Source organism: Macrobrachium rosenbergii, chromosome 44 (genome assembly GCF_040412425.1).
Source record: "Macrobrachium rosenbergii isolate ZJJX-2024 chromosome 44, ASM4041242v1, whole genome shotgun sequence".
NCBI classification, from domain to species: domain Eukaryota; kingdom Metazoa; phylum Arthropoda; class Malacostraca; order Decapoda; family Palaemonidae; genus Macrobrachium; species Macrobrachium rosenbergii.
In genome coordinates, this window is record NC_089784.1 from 35,438,070 (window position 1) to 35,455,569 (window position 17,500).

General features: G+C 40.2%; 1 protein-coding gene across 2 annotated transcripts in view; it reads left to right on the forward strand.

Annotated features, from left to right (window-relative positions):
* The window catches only part of Rpb8 (DNA-directed RNA polymerases I, II, and III subunit Rpb8), a 450,933-nt gene that overhangs the window by 132,556 nt on the left and 300,877 nt on the right, over window positions 1-17,500 (forward strand). Inside the window, exon 1 of one of the 2 annotated variants that reach the window (XM_067088344.1) lies at window positions 6,302-8,055. The exons of the other annotated variant lie outside the window; for it this stretch is intronic. Within the exon in view, the coding sequence (XP_066944445.1) occupies window positions 8,049-8,055 (7 nt within the window). The 5' untranslated portion in view covers window positions 6,302-8,048. Of the gene's footprint in view, window positions 1-6,301; window positions 8,056-17,500 lie in introns of those variants that run through there. 2 annotated transcript variants of the gene reach the window in all.

Genomic DNA, 17,500 nt, shown 5'->3' on the forward strand with positions numbered 1-17,500 from the left:
GCTAAAAAGTATCATTCAGTGTTAATTATCTTTGCAGTATTAACTCACAGAAGGTTTACAAGGCAAGTATGCTAAAATAAAGGCAATTTCAAACACCAATTGACAGAGCTATTCATTTTCTTTACAAGGAGAATTATGCTACTAATAATTATTAGCCCCGTAGGGGGTCAGTGCCGTCAGTGCACCTCATGCGGCGCATTGTAGGCATTACTTATGGTTCTTTGCAGCGTGCCCTCGGCTCCTAGCTGCTTCAACCCCTTTCGTTCCTTTTACTGTACCGCCTTTCATATTCTCTTTCTTCCATCTTACTTTCCACCCTCTCCTAATAATTGATTCATTGTGCAACTGCAAGGTTTTCCTCCTGTTACACCTTTCGAACCTGTTACTGTCAATTTCCGTTTCAGCGCTGAATGACCTCATAGGTCGTAGTGCTTGGCCTTTGGCCTAAATTCCATATTCAGTTTATTTCAATAATTATTCAAATAGCAAACGAGAGTGCTATTCATTAGTTTTCTGAAAAGAAAACTAATGTGCCGGCTTTGTCTGTCTGCCGCACTTTTTTCTCTCCGCCCTCAGATCTTGAAGACTATTGAGGCTAGAGGGCTGCAAATTGGTATGTTTATTGTTCACCTTCCAGTCATTATGCAAATCAGATTACAGCCCTCTAGCCTCAGTAGTTTTTATTTTATTTAGGGTTAAATTTAGCCATGATCGTGTTTCTGGCATCGCAACAACAGGCCACCACGGCCGTCTAAGAGTTTCATGGGCCGCGGCTCATACAGATTATACCGAGACCACCGAAAGACAGATCTATTTTCGGTGGCCTCCATTATACGCTGTACAGAAAACTCGATTGCGCCGAAGATACTTCGACGCATTTTTACTTGTTTTCTTTACAACGCCAATTATGCTAAAATAAAGACAATTTCAAACAGCAAATGACGGCGCTATTTATCTTCAAGGCGACTGACGTTCAGTGACCTTGAATCTGACCTTCAGATGACCCTGAACTGACCGGGAATGACTTTCACAAACTACTGAAACGTGACTAAATCAATCATCCCACGAATCGTCATTTCTCATTGCAGTGCGCTGGAGATATTTGGAGATATTTAAGTCGTTTTTTTTTTCTGTCTCAAGGGAACAGGAAACGTTCAATCTCTGTGTCAGCATTAGCAGTCAATCTGCGGCGACAGTTTAAGGATTATGGTTATTATAAATTTAAATGGCATACAGAGCAGAGGAAAAGAAGAAGTAAGCTTCCTAAGTGCAAGAATATATATATATATATATATATATATATATATATATATATATATGTATGTATATATATATATATATATATATATATATATATATATATATATATATATATATATATATATATATATATATATATATATATATATATATATATATATATATATATATATATTACACACAAAAACACACACACATATATATATAAATATATATAGAGAGAGAGAGACAGACAGACAGACAGACAGACAGACGAGAGAGAAGGTCGTTTTATCATGCGATCGAATATTCGTCTCATCAATGTGAATTTAACGATTTATTTTTATCTTCGAGTATCAGGAACTTTCTACATTTTGTTTCTATATTAAAAGTACGATTTATATTATACTTAAGCTGCTTTATTTGGTTCTATGCAATCTGAAGATTTATTTTCCTTTATGATTAGAGAACTTTATTTAATAATAATAATAATACTAATAATAATAATGATAATAATAATAATAATAATAATAATAATAATAATAATAATAATAATAATAATAATAATATTGAGATATTTTTCATCTGTGAACGAGACATTTTTAGGTTTCTGTAAAAGAAAACTATTATGGAGGTGGCTGTTTGTCTGTCCGTCCCCACTTTTTCTGTCCGCCCTCAGATCTTAAGGACTGCTGAGGCTAGAGGGCTGCAAATTGGTATGTTGATCATCCACCCTCCAATCATCAAACATACCAAATTGCAGCCCTCTAGCTTCAGTCATTTTTGTTTTATTTAAGGTTAAAGTTAGCCATGATCGTGTGTCTGACAACTCTGTAGGACAGGCCACCACCGGACCGTGGCTGAAAGTTTCATGGGCCGCGGTTCATACAGCATTATAAGCTGTACAGAAAAGAAGATTGTGCCGAAGAAACTTTGGTAGTTTTTTACTTGTATCCCAGTGTGCATTTTCAGTTTTCTTATGTGTTTGGGGTAAGTTTTAACAAATTACAACACTTAGTTCCTGAAGATATCACGTCCGATATTATGAGTGGGATTTATGAAAAGATAATTTAAGGTCATGAAACGTTTTTGTGTCAAAATCTGAACGTTTATCTCCATCTTGTTCATTCGAACGTTGCTGGGAAATAAGGGTTTTTTTTATATATTCTTTTTGGTTCAAAGAGCAGCTGGTAATGTTTGTTCCCATTAATGATAACATAATTTAGGGCTACGAAACGTTTTTGTCAGGACCTGAACGTTTATATCCACCTTGTCCATCCGAACGTTGTTCAAAAATTGTCGAGAACACCAGATAATTTGTTTTTAGAACTTTGCACTAAAAACCCAATAATTATTAAATAATTTAGGATCATGAAAATTTTGTTTCCGGATCTGAACGTTTATTTCCACATTGTTCATGTGATTGTTTTTGGAAAACAAGGAAAATGTTTTATTTTTAATTTCAAAGAGCAGCTGATTATGTTTGGCGAGTAACAATAACATATTTCAGGATTATGAAAGGTTTTTTGTTTTTGTTTTTAGGATTCGAACATTTATCTCCATCTTGCTCATTGGAACGTTGCTGAAAAATAAGGAATTTTTTATATTGTTTTTGGTTCAAAGAACAGCTGGTAATGTTTGTTTTGACCTGTGTGATGACCCCATTAACGATAGCATAATGTAGGGCTAGGAAACGTTTGTATATGACCTGAACTTTCATCTCCATCGTGTCCATCCGAACGTTGCTGAAGAATTGTCCAGAACACCTGGTAGTTTGTTTTTAAAACTTTGTACTAAAAACTCAAGAATGATAACACAATTCAGGACCAGCAAACTTTTGTTTCAGGATCTGAACGTTTGTTTCCATCTTGTTCATTCGCTCGTTTTTGGAAGATAAGGAAAATTTATTTATTTTTTATTTCAAAGAGCAACTAGTAATGGTTGTCCATAACAATAACATACTTCAGGATCATGAATCATTTTAGTGTCAGGATCTGAACGTCTATCTCCATCTTGCTCATTCGAACGTTTCTGTATTTTTTTTTTTTTTACAGAGCAGCTGTTTATTTTAACCTTTATGCTTACCCGCTATCATATCCAGATCACTTTGGACATCATTGATTTAATACGTTATTTTGGTAATGACGTCATGACAAGGTAAAGGCTGGGTGACAGCTTATTGATTCCATTCTATATGGCATGTTGTTCACCCGCGCAGGTTTTCTCATTTGGGTCCAAGTGTTGCTTGATGGCCTGGTCGCCTAGTTTTTTTGCTTTTTTTACAACTGGAAAAAGGGGGGTGGGATTGGGGAGGTTTATCGTCCATCTTTTTATGGGAGGACTGGGTTTTCCACTTTACTGGGAAAGATATTTACTGTTTTTTTATGGGGAAGAAGTTTTTCCTGCCTCTTTTTTGTAGTTTTTCTTCTTTTATGTAGAGACAAGTTAATAGAGCTTTCCTCTGTTTGTCAAAGGGTGGATTTTCCTCCCATTTTATTGTAGGGAGAGTTTTTTTATATCTTAATGTTTACTTCTGTTTTTCCTAGTTTTATCAACCTCTATCTTTTAAAGAGTTTTTTCTTATTTACTTCTGTTTTTCCTAGTTCTTAACAACCTCTATCATATAAGGAGTTTTTTCTTAATATTTACTTCTGTTTTACCTAGTTCTTATCAACCTCTATCTTTTAAGGCGTTTTTTTTTAATATTTACTTCTGTTTTTCCTAGTTCTTAGCAACCTCTGTCTTTTAAGGAGTTTTTTTCTTAATATTTACTTCTGTTTTACCTAGTTCGTATCAACCTGTTTATCTATTAAGAGGTCTCTCCCTACAGGGCTGGGTACCATCTCTCACCTCCTTCCCTCCCTCCCTTCCCCCTCCCCTTCCAGTTTCCTTTCCATGTACACATCTGTCCTGAGCTGAATAGCTTATTACGTTACGTGCCATCGGCCACTCCATTGAAGTTTTCCTCGATTATTTTAGACGAGGCGCATTTTGTTGGGTATGAATAAACCCCCCTCCCCCTTAATTTTTTTATTGGATTTTTTTGGTTAATATTTGAGAGGGATTGAGAGGGATTTTGTCAAAATAAATAGTTTTCTCATTGTTCATATGTTTATTGGCAGTTGCTATGTTATGTTTTTTTTTTTTTGTCCTTTTTGGCGGCTTTAATCCATTGTTACGTGTTTTTTTAGGAGAATACAAGCATTGCTTATATGCAAATTTTCTTTTTATTTTTCACGGTAATAGTGCCGCTAAGGTATTGGCATCGGTGCCAAGGTGGTACTGTGACTTGGCATTCATTTAATGATTAATTTTGGGTGTCCATGAATATCTGCATAGTTATTGTTGTCACAGCTGACAACAAGAACCTGTTGCCAATGCCATAGGCCCTGATTTATACTATGGCGCTAGTGCCGCTAAGATATATTGGCCTCAGTGCCAAATTGGCACTATGGCTTCGTACCCAGTTATGATTTCAGGTGACCCTGAATTTCTTCATTGCATTGCTTGTCACAGCTGACAACAAGAACCGCGGTGCCAACTCCATACTGCCCTGATTTTTACTATGGCAATGGTGTCACCAAGTTATTGGCGTCAGTGCCAAATTGGCACTAAGGCGTCGTATTCAAGCATCATTTCAGTTGACCCTAAATTTCATCATTGTTTTTGTTGTCACAGCTGACAGCAAGAACCTCGCTGCCCACACCATAATGTGATTTGAGGTGTCCTTTAATTGACTGACAGTGGAACCGATCAGGTGTGTGGTAAGAAATACCTTTCCCATTACCTGTTGTTACCGGGGTGGTTGTGTACAAAAGTGCAACTGTGGTGAGATATTAATAACCGCGTGATGTCTGTGTTTACGTAAGCAGTTCACTCAGTGCCACACAGTGCCATTTGCAACAGTGCCATAGCATAAGGTTTTTTGTTAATTAGAAGATCACCTCCAACACACAGTGTTGACGAAAGGCAGGTGATAGGCAAGGGTTGGGGGGGTTTAAAAGGGGTGGAATGGGTGGGGGTGGGGTGGCTCACTTATGCTTTTTGGGTGTATTTTTGATGATGCGGGTTGAGAGGTGAGTGAGAGAGAGAGAGAGAGAGAGAGAGAGAGAGAGAGAGAGAGAGAGATAGTAACGGTGAGTTTCTATTCTAGGGAGTAAAAGGGGTAAAGGGGAATCTCCCCCATTCCCCCGGTCTTGGGGGAGTGGGGTGATGGTAGTGGCATGATGGCCCCTTGAGCTCCGCGCAGGATCTGTCGGGGTCTGTTTTAGGGGGGGTGTTTTGGGGAGGGGGTTGGAGGAAGGGGGAAGGGAGATGTGATGTGCGTCGCAGCTCAAGCACCCACCTCCACCAGGAAAAGAAGGAAGGAAGGACGAGAGGAAGAGAGAGAGAGAGAGAGAGAGAGAGAGTGCAGTGGCAGGTCGCAAGCCTTCTGTGACTTCTGCAGCGTCGCCTGCAGGAAGAACAATAATAATGATAATAATAACAATATCAATTTCATCAGACGTAGATGATCGACTCTGCAGTTCGCTGGAGTTGTGGAGTGACCTCCCGCGAACTCCCACGATTATATCTTCAGCCACTCCACTATTACTCCCACTACTATCCCCAATACTATTACTATTACTACTGTATTACTACTACTCTCACTATCATTAATGTAATGCCTCTGCTCATTGAGAAACTAGAAAGGAAAATAAGCTTGTTTTCGATGAATCAATCATCAGAATGTTGTCATGTTGTCGACGACATTCTTGTGAATGGTTTAATCATCGTCATCATCACCAGGTTTCCCAGATGTCGTCGACTTGTTTGTGATCTGTCAGAGACAACCACAGGGCTGATTTTTCCTCCTTTTTTGTGTCTTCGTTACTTTTTTTTTTTGTTCGTTGCAATAGCAACTCACCTTTACACCTCTTGCCTCGGTTGATACTCTCCCTACCCTTCCCCTACCTCTCTCTTCCTCCCCCTTCCTCTTCTTCTCCTCCTCCTCCTCCTCCACCTCCTCCTCCTCCCACTGCACCACTACTACCACCGCCTCGCCCTACGTTACAGCCATCGCTGCTGCCGCTTCTGCTGTGTTGTGCTGGTGGCTCCTTCTGGCTCCCCCTCCGCAGCAGCGCATGACTCGTGGCTCCCTTTCTCTCCTCTCCTCTCCTCTCCTCTCCTCTTCGGATTTCTTTTCCCTTTTAAGTGCCTTTCGCTTTACCTGTCGTCTGTGGCTCCCTCCCCAAAATCTACAGGGCCCCCTCCGCCGTGGCGCCCGCAGGGACTCGTGTGGTGACATCGCCGGGAACACTGGCAAAATTCACTGCGAAGTACGCACCAGAAGACTCTGGATCGAGAGAGAGAGAGAGAGAGAGAGAGAGAGAGAGAGAGAGAGAGAGAGAGAGAGGCGCAGGGCCGTTGGTGGCAGGCAGGTCGCTGCTGCCTCTGTTGGGGGCCCTCCCTTATTTCCTGCTGCCCTGCTGCTGCGCCTCCTCCTCCGTTCTTTGGTTGAGGCCTCCACGTCTCGTCGGAGCTCTAGATTCTTAGCCCTCATGGCTATGACGCAAGGTCACGGGTCACGCCGAGGTCACAGGGTCACACGTACGTCGTTCAGCGATCGAGGGGTCAAGGGGTATCAGCCCTTGAAAGCCCTGAACGTGTGAAATCTCGGAGGAGTAGCAGACGCAGTCGACGTCGTCATGCGGCGCTGCGTGAATCCGGTGTGTGTGTGTGTGTGTGTGACGCCACGGAGAAAAAAGTTTTTTGTTTTCTTGAGCGTTTTCGGACCTTCTGCAGGAGTGATGACGGTTCCCTGTGTCCTCTGACATGATGTGACAGCGGTACGGTTCGAGTAGACTCGTCTCCTGCTGGTGGTGGTTCGATTCCTGCCGACGGTGGTGGTGGTGCTACCTGTTGGTTCGATAATGAACCTTCAGAGACGGCAGAACCGATCGGTAATCTGAATTCCTGTTATGAGAAAGTAACAGTAACAGTAACGCGGTAACAGAACAGTAACAGTGACTGGACCAGTAACGACGGCGGGAAAAGGCCGATTTTAACTCGAGGTTGAACAACTATACTCAGCAGGTGTTTTGATTTTGAGACAGGTAGACAGATCGACATGTGTTCGGCGATATGACAGTTGGTGACAGATGGTAACCGGTGTTGTTGTTGTTGGAGGAAGGGAGGGAGGGATGGAGGAGGGGAGGGAGGAGGAGGAGGAGGAGGAGTGGTAGTGGGGGGGAGGAGGTCGAGGAGTAGAGAAAGAGGGAGCGATTACCCCCTCGATCGGACACACCGACCGTCCGCTCTCCGGGTGTTGCACCGGTCGACATACACACACACACACACACACACGTGTACCGGCTTAAGGGATTGGTGTACCACGTGCGTGTGTGTTGCTTGTTTTGAGTAGATACACACCCGGGTGACGGAGGAGGAGGAGCGAGCAGGAGCAGCGCGCGTGCGCGTGCTAGCGTGCGTTGCCTTTTCATCAACCTGTACCACCCCCTCCCGTATCTCCCCCACCCCTCTCCCTCCCCCTCTCCTCACTTGCCAGCTGCTGTTTCTACCTATTTTTTGTTTTTGTTTTTTTTTGTTTTTTGCCCTTCTCCATGCCCTTTCCTTCAGGAGGAAACTCGGTGTATAGGATGCCCTGTTACTATGTCCCTCGTGTCCTTAGCCTGTCAAAGGACTCTGGAGGAAGGACTTTGATGACGTTGTTCTGAAGGAGGAGGAGGAGGAGGAGGAGGAAGAAGCGGATGAGGAATAGGTCGTGATCAGGGGCTTCCTGAAGAAGGCGAAGAAGGAGGAAAGGAAGAATGGAAGGTAAGTGTTGGCCTTTATTCTCACTGGGACGGGTTGGGGTGGGGGGGTGGAAGAGGCGGTTGGGGTAGGTCTGTTTTTTGTGGGGGAGGGGAAGGGGGAGAGGGTAGGGTTTGGATGTCGTTAGTTTAATGGGTTAAGGGTTGACGGGAGGGGGAGGGGTTGTATGGAATATCTCTCTCTCTCTCTCTCTCTCTCTCTCTCTCTCTCTCTCTCTCTCTCTCTCTCTCCCTCTCCCCATGGGGTAATAATGAGATCTGGTGATGATTAGACTTTCTGGTTTACGAAGAACTTTCCATTTTACTTATTTTTTATTTTTATATATTTATTTTGCCTTCTGTGGAGTTTCTGAAAACATTCTTGCTTTCTTTTATTCCTTTGTTTTTAATCCGTAATTTTTATTTATTTATTAACTTGAAATGTTACTAGTTCCCTTCACGTTGAGGTAATATTTGCATATTTTTATTATCATTGATTCTGGTCTTTGCAAATTTAACAGGCAGCTGACATAATTATGCAATATAAGCTTCTAATTATATAAGATATGTTTGACTTAGTTTGATGGTTTATTATTATTATTATTATTATTATTATTATTATTAGTAGTAGTAGTAGTAGTAGTAGTAGTAGTAGTAGTAGTATTATACTGCAGTAACATCAAATCTTCGTATTATTATTATTATTATTATTATTATTATTATTATTATTATTATTATTATTATTATTATTAATAGAATTTTAAATTGGAAAAGTCACATTCCAATGTATCGTACATTCAGTGAAATAGCAGCACCGTGCAAAATACGCACACGCACAGACACTCTACTACACGTACGGACACGTCGTACAACAACGTCGTGTACGAGATGTCATCATCGTGCAAGTAAGTAGCCATGTGCCGTGAGACCCCTTCCCCTCCTTCCCCTACACACACTGAGGGTTTCTTTCGTGTTACGTTCTTATACATACACACACACACACACACACACACACACACACATATATATATATATATATATATATATATATATATATATATATATATATATATATATATATATATATATGTATGTATATGTATGTAGGCACGTGGATCGGCGTTTTTCCAAAACTACGGAGAAAGGTTATTGACAAGTGGATTATGACGCAGTTCAAGGGGAGAGAGAGAGAGAGAGAGAGAGAGAGAGAGAGAGAGAGAGAGAGAGGACACTGATGTGTTTGTGTCGTGCGTGCGTGCGTGCAAGCGCAAGCGCGCAGGTTCCGAAGAGGAGGCAGGGAGTGATTGTTAGGAATGGCGGTGTGGAGGGCCATCTCTCTCTCTCTCTCTCTCTCTCTCTGTCGGGGTTTGGCCGAGGACCACACTACCACCACCTTCTGCTCTCCACCCCTTCCCCTCCCTCTTCCCCTTCCTTCCCCCTGCCCTTCCCCTTCCCTGCCCCCTTCCCTTCCCCTCCCCTCCATCCTCATCATCAACCGCACCAATCAATGCCTCCTCCCTCCCGTTTCAGTGTCTTGTCTCCTTCCCTTCTTTATCCCCTCCCCATACGTCAGCCATTTCACCCCTCCCTCCCCCCTTTTCCTCCCCCTCCCCTCCCTTCCCCCTCCCCCCATCGTTTTTATGACCTTTTCTGTCCCTTCTGTTAGCATCTTCCCCCATTCCTTCGGTTATTCTCGTTTTCTTTGCAACGCTCTCCATAGAGAGAGAGAGAGAGAGTGCCGGGGGCAGGGGCTTCTTCCCCTCCCTTCCTCTCCCCTTCCCCCTCCCCTCCCCTGGTGAGTGTGAATGCTTGCGTTTGTTCTTGAGACATCTGTCCGTGGGCGCCATCCATTCTTGCTATTGAGTATATTGTCCTAGGCTTGATGATTAGGAAGTGTCGTAATCTGTATAATGAAAGAGACAAAGATATTCATGTTTACAATGACCTGTTTAATCTTGTTTGGGTTTGACATGTGTTTTAAAGTGTGACTTAATTACATGTTTGTGTTATTATTATTATTATTATTATTATTATTATTATTATTATTATTATTATTATTATTCAGGAGGTGAACCGTATTCAGATAGAACAATCCCTTCTTAGGGTCCATTATTATTATTATTATTATTATTATTATTATTATTATTATTATTATTATTTATGAGATGAATCCTATTCATATGGAACAAGCCCACCATAGGGGCCATTATTATTATTATTATTATTTTTATTATTATTATTATTATTATTATTATTATTATTATTATTATTATTATTATTATTCAACAGATGAATCCTATTCATATGGAACACCATAGGGGCCATTGACTCTAAATTCAAGCTTCCAAAGAACATTACAGTGTTCAAATGAAAGAAGTTACAGAAGGTACAGTAATAGGGAATACAGAAAGACGAGATCGGTTAATAAAAAAGAAAAGTATAGTAACAAAGCAATTAATAGATAAATAAAAACACAAATAATTTAGTAAAATAAATGAAATTCCATTCATTCATTTAAATGTATCTGATCAATCTGTCAGTCATCTGACGATGATTGACAGATGTTAAGTCCTAAGGCCTCCTTGGCTGGGGCGCTCATGGACAGGAATCGACCGGGAGCGTCCTGGTGGAGTTTTGTGTGTGTGTGTGTGTGTGTTCTTTGTCTTGATTTTTATTGTGTTGTCTTTTTTAGTTTTCTGTAAAAGAAAACTATTGTGCCGGCTTTGTCTGTCCGTCCGCACTTTTTTCTGTCCGCATTTGATCCGCACTTTTTTCTGTCCGCATTTATGTCCGCCCTCAGATCTTAAAAACTACTGAGGCTAGAGGGCTGCAAATTGGTGTGTTGATCATCCACCCTCCAATCATCAAACACACCAAATTGCAACCCTGTAGCCTCAGTAGTTTTTATCTTATTTAAGGTTAAAGTTATCCATAATCGTGCTTCTGGCAGCAATATAGGATAGACCACGACCGGGCCGTGGTTAAAGTTTCATGGGCCGCGGCTCATACAGCATTATACCGAGACCACCGAAAGAGATCTATTTTCGATGGCCTTGATTATCAGCGGCTGTACAGAAAACTCGATTGCGCCGAAGAAATTTCTGCGCATTTTTTCTTGTTTTATAATAACCTTCATTGTGTTTGTTGTTGTTTTACCGTCATTGTTTTTGTTACTGGAAGCAGATTGCCCTTTACTACTACTACTACTACTACTACTACTACTACTACTACTACTACTACTACCTTTACTATTACTACTAATTCTACTACTAGTGGTGTAATAAAAGACCAGGATAATGATATCATGATGATAGTATTGTTCATCTTGATAGCGTGACAATTAGGGTTTTTTTTTTTAGGTATTGCCTAAAACCTTTTAGTTGAGTTGAGGGTCCCTTCAGGTACTGCCTAAAGCCTTGGCTTTGGCCTAAAGTTTTGTGTTCCATTCTATTCAGCTAATTTAGCTAATTTCGCCAACCTGCTAATTGAAATTTCCACTGTGCACTTTTTAAGGTCCATCTGCTCAATAGAATCAAATCATTGTGCATCTGATTACATGTTTTATGATGATGATAATGCATTGCGTTGCCCTACAACAGTTCGCCTTGTACTTCACTAATTTATTCATATTTTTATCTATTTAGTTATTAATTTAATAATTTTTCTTTTCTTTTCTGATAACTGATCTCATCTTTCTCTATTTCCTGTTACCTTGTGTTGCTTCTATCAGACGAACACCATATTCTGTGGAACCTTGAATTCACTAATTTGTTTTTGTTTTATTTATTGATTTATTAATTTGTCTTTTTTTCCTTTTCTAATATCTGCTCTCTTCTTTCTGTGTTTCCTATGATCTTCCGTAACTTTTATCAAATGAACACATTAATATTCTTTGGGAGCTTCGATTTCAGGTCAGTGACCCCTGTGGGCATGTGCCATATGAATAGGATTTGTCTTCTGAATAATAATAATAATAATAATAATAATAATAATAATAATAATAATAATAATAATAATATGCTAGGATTTTTATCTTGGCCGTATCTAAAACACGGAATAGTTTGCCTAGCGCAGCTGTGGGGTCTTTGGACTTCCAAATCTTTAAGCGAGGAATTAATTCATTCTGCTTTCTGCTGACGTCCTGAATTCAGGTGTATCGGTTTTATTTCATATTCCCTCATATTTATTTATTTATTTATTTATCACCTTTTCTTATAACTTGTCTCTCTCTCTGTAGGCTGATTTCCCTGTGGGGCCCTCTTGAGTTTATTATAATCGGTTGACGCTGTCCAAAAGGGCTTTCAGGTGAAGGTTTGAAAAAGAAAGAATATAAACATAACACTTTAGTATGAGAGCGTTCCCGTGGCTGGGACAAACTGCTTGTGTTTCCAGGTAAATGTTCATGTACTGTTGGTGACCTTTGAAAGTTGCTTGTGTGAAAACCAGTTAGATTAAATACGTTTTCACCTGTTGATGTGATCAAAAAATCTCCTGCCTTGTCAATCTCAAGGACAAGTAAAGGTCGACATCACTCCTCGACTGGAAAAATAAAGACAAAAAACAAGCCATGTGATCTCTCTCTCTCTCTCTCTCTCTCTCTCTCTCTCTCTCTCTCTCTCTCTCTCTCGATCTGCGTCATGGGCTCTTTTTGAGCCAGCAAATAAAATCTTCTAATTAGCTGTTGATTAATTTGACATTTAAAATTTTAATCAGGTTTTATGTGCACAAATGGAAGCGTCTCGCAAGTGGGTCATGATGGAAAGTTCCGCAGTGGTGGACGTGATTGCCCTGTTTATATACATACATACTTACATACATACATACATACATACATACATACATAACCCCGTAGAGGGTAGTAGCGTCAGTGCACCTCATGATGTGCACAGTAGGCATTACTTGAGGTCCTTTGCAGCGTCCCTTCCATAGGCCCCTAGCTACAACCCCTTTCATTGCCTTTACTGCCCCTCCTTTCATATTCTCTTTCTTCCATCTTACTTTCCACTCTCTGCTAACATTTGATTCATAGTGCATCTGCGAGGTTTTCCTCCTGTTACACCTTTCAAACAGTTTCGGCGCTGAATGACCTCTTAAGTCCCAGCGCTTGGCCTTTGGCCTAAATTCTATTCTCTACATACATACATACATACATACATACATACATACATACATACATACATACATACATACATACATACATACACTGTCAGTTTATTGTTCTCTGTTATAGTGTGAAGGTACACATATACATACATACACTTATCTTATTGTGTGTATATTTGTGTGTATATATATATATATAAATACACACACAATATATATATATATATAGTATATTTTTATATATACAACTATATACACATGCATATATATATATATACATGTATGTATGTATACAAAGAGAGAGAGAGAGAGAGAGAGAGAGAGAGAGAGAGAGAGAGAGAGAGAGAGAGAGAGAGAGAACGTGGATTGAGTGGTAAAACCAGACGAATTTCATCCATGAAAATCTGAACAGGTGTCACAAAGATATATTGGAAAGGCGATTTTGCCCTAAACCAAGAGCAGAAATGGATGTTGAAGAGCGAGCAGACACAAGTAATAATTAGTTAACATATTTGACATTGAAACTTTTTGCCGATTCTTAAAAATCTCAACACCTTCGGCCTTTTTTTTTTATTATTAACTTTAACATTCACACGCCACTTCCATAAAGTTGAGTTGGATGAACTATCCCCCCTCACACGTTCTCACCGTTGTTTATGTAGACATTTCAGTCTCTTCCCAGTGTTTAGCACGCATCCTGCTGCCTTTCCTTATACTTATGAAATCAACCACTTCCAGTTGATCAGCTGAAGGTTCTTTGGGGCGTGCCTTCGGCCCCTAGCTGCAACCCCTTTCGTTCCTTTTACTGTACCTCCTTTCATGTTCTCTTTCTTCCATCTTCTCTCCACACTCTCCTAACAGTTGATTCATAGTGCAACTGCTTTGAGGCTTTCCTCTTGTTACACCTTTCGAACCTTTTACTGTCACTTTGCTTTTCAATGCTGAATGACCTCATATGTCCCAGTGCTTGGCCGTTGGCCCTAAATTCTATATTCAATTCAATTCACACGCAGCGAGAAGTCAATGAAGGCTTGATTGAGATTCATCTGAGTCTTCCATTGCTTGTGACGTCAGCGAACGAGGGTCTGTTCACTTGTTTTTTGTTTAATTTTTTGTTGTTGTTTTTAGAGGGCGTGGTTATGTATTTGTGTGTCGAGAGAGAGAGAGAGAGAGAGAGAGAGAGAGAGATTTTCTTCTCTTTCAGTGGTTATCAAGACAGACTACTATTTGTGAGTTATACTCCTTTTGAATGTTGAGAGAGAGAATTTTACTATTGTTTGTGATTTATACTCCACCATTGAATGTTGAGAGAGAGAGTTTTACTATTGTTTGTGAGTTATACTCCACCATTGAATGTTGAGAGAGAGTTTTACTATTGTGTGTGAGTTATACTCCCATTGAATGTTTAGAGAGAGAGAGAGAGAGAGAGAGAGAGAGAGAGAGAGAGAGAGAGAGAGAGAGAGAGAGAGAGAGAGAGAGAGAGAGAGCTTTACTTCTCACTCAGTGGTTATCAAGACAGACTATTGTTTGTGAGGTATACCCCCTTTGAATGTCAATCAAGGCAGATTGTGATTATGTATTTTTATATCAAGTTCATCATTAATATCCTGAGGAAGGAAATGCATTGTTTAACAATTGTTTATTTCTTTATTAGGTATAATTATTCTGTCAATGTGTATGTAAATAAAGTGTATAGGGAGGAAAGCGTAGAAGTAGATAAGTGGTGTCTAGAAAACCTGCAAAAGTGATGAGATTCTGTTTGAACTTAGGGCCAAGGAAAGAAGTCAAGGGCCTACGTAGTACTTTCAAGAGGTCGCCATTTTCAGTTTTCTGTAAAGGAAAACTATTGTGCCGGCTCTGTCTGTCCGTCCCTACTTTTTCCTGTCCGCACTTTTTCTGTCCGCCCTCAGATCTTTAAGAACTACTCAGTCTAGAGGGCTGCAAATTGGTATGCTGATCATCCACCCTCCAATCATCAAACATACCAAATTGCAACCCTCTAGCCTCAGTAGTTTTATTTTATTTAAGGTTAAAGTCAGCCATAATCGTGCTGCTGGCAGCGATATAGGCCAGGCCACCACCGTACCGTGGTTAAAGTTTCATGTGGCGCAGCTCATGTAGCATTATACCAAGACCACCGAAAGGTAGATCTATTTTCGGTGGCGCTGATTATACGCTGTAGCGGCTGTACAGAAAACTCGATTGCGCCGAAGAAATTTCGGCGCATTTTTACTTATTTTTTATTTATTTATTTATTTGTTTTGTATTCAGAAGCCAGATCATCTCGAAAACTTGACTGTTTAAAACTGCATAAAAAAATCAGCAGTCTCAAATTCTGATGAATTTCTCTCTCTCTCTCTCTCTCTCTCTCTCTCTCTCTCTCTCTCTCTCTCTCTCTCTCTCTCTCTCTCTCTCTCTGTCAGAGGCCGCAGTGACCTTAGTTTGTTAACATTATTACGGGTTTAGTTTGAACTTTACAAAACTAAAATATTGGTTTCTTTTTTTTTCTCGTATACTTGATTGGACAAATGGCGTTGAAAAATGATGTATTTGTATATTTATATGTGTGTGTATTATGCATGTAGGTATTTATTATAATAAATACAAACTATATATAAAATCCCAAGAGATATTACTTGCTTATTTGTTTTTTTAAACGAAAATCAAAGTCCATTTGAACGTTTATTTTTTAAAACTACCAAAAAAAAATCATTTTAACCATATGGGAGGGTTATCAGCTGAGTATCCGGCGCGTGACGGTAAATGGGGTGATGGATCCTTGACATTTAGCTTAATCGGGACTCCCACATGTCTTCCTCCATTCTTATCTTGGAAATGGCTTTTAATCATGCGATGGCTGACTAGGGACGGATTAGGGACTGGCTAGGGACGGGCTAGGGGCTGACTGCCGACGGATTAGGGGCTGACTGGGAACTAACTAAGGATTGACTAGGGATGGAAAGGGACGGTGTAGGAACTGCAAACCGGGGACTGACTAGTAGCTGACTAGGGACGGGTTAGGGGCTGACTAGGAACTAACTAAGGACTGACTTGGGATGGAAAGGGACGGTGTAGGGACTCCAGACTAGGGACTAACTAGAGACTAACAAGGGACTGATTAGGGACAGACTAGGGACTGACTAAGGATGTACTAGAGACTGACTAAAAATGGACTAGGGACGGAATAGGCACTGGCTTAGGACTGGCTAGGGATAGATTAGGGACGGACTAGTTCCATTAGGAGGGTTGCAGGTTAAATTGTTCTGTAATCAGTGTTCAGCTGTCCAGCCTGTTCATGAGAAGGGTCTCAGATTCCTGAACACACATTGCTTGATTACTTTGCGTATTTGTGTGTATTTGTGTGTGTGTGTAAAGATAAAGGTTTTCAGGCCAATTGCATATTCTCTAAAACATTAAGCCCTGTAGGGGTTGGGGTAGTGCCGTCAGTGCACCTTAATGGTGCACTGTAGGCATTGCTTAAGGTTCTTTGCAGCGTGTCTTCGACCCCTAGCTGCAACCCCGTTCATTCCTATTACTGTACCTCCTTTCATATTCTCTTTCTTCCATCTTACTTTCCACCTTCTCCTAACAAGTGATTCATAGTGCAACTGCGAGGTTTTCCTCCTGTTACACCTTTCAAACCTTTTGCTGTCAGTTTCCGTTTCAGTGCTGAATGACCTCATTGGTCCCAGTGCTTGGCCTTTGGCCGGAGTTCTATATTCAGTTCAATTCTAAAACACTAAGAATTTACAGACTTCACAACCTTCTCTTTTAATATTGATTTCATGAAGCGTGCACTCTTCTCTGTAGCCAGTCTTTCTCAGTAACTTGACAGAACCTCATGTCACTGTTCTTGACCTCTTCAGTGCCTTTGCAAGGTGAAGGCTGAATTGTAAGGTTGGGTTGTCAGACACACAGTTTATGGCTTAAGTCGTTCTCTAGAAACTTATTTTGTATATTTTTTTCTCAAATTTTTAAGTAATATATCTCTAACAGTATCTCTTGATTGTAGGCTGTGTAGTCAGACTCACACAGTTTAAGGCTTATTCGTTATATATAAATTGAGTTTTTTCAATTTTTCTTATATTTTTTAAGTAATTTACTGTCTTTAACAGTGTCTTTTAGGGTTATGTTCTGCTTCCTGCCCGCTTTGTTCCATTCATGAGGGACCTTCAAGCCGCCCTTGCTCCAGCTTTTTATATGCAGATGATTGTACTCGTCAGATTATCTTCCTTTCATTCTTAGACCTTTTCAGAATTTCTATCACAGTCTTGACTCATACAGTTCTTGTATTTTAATAATTTACATACATTTGTTTTCTATTTATTTATTAATTTTTTTCTGATTTTTTTCTTTTTAATAATTGA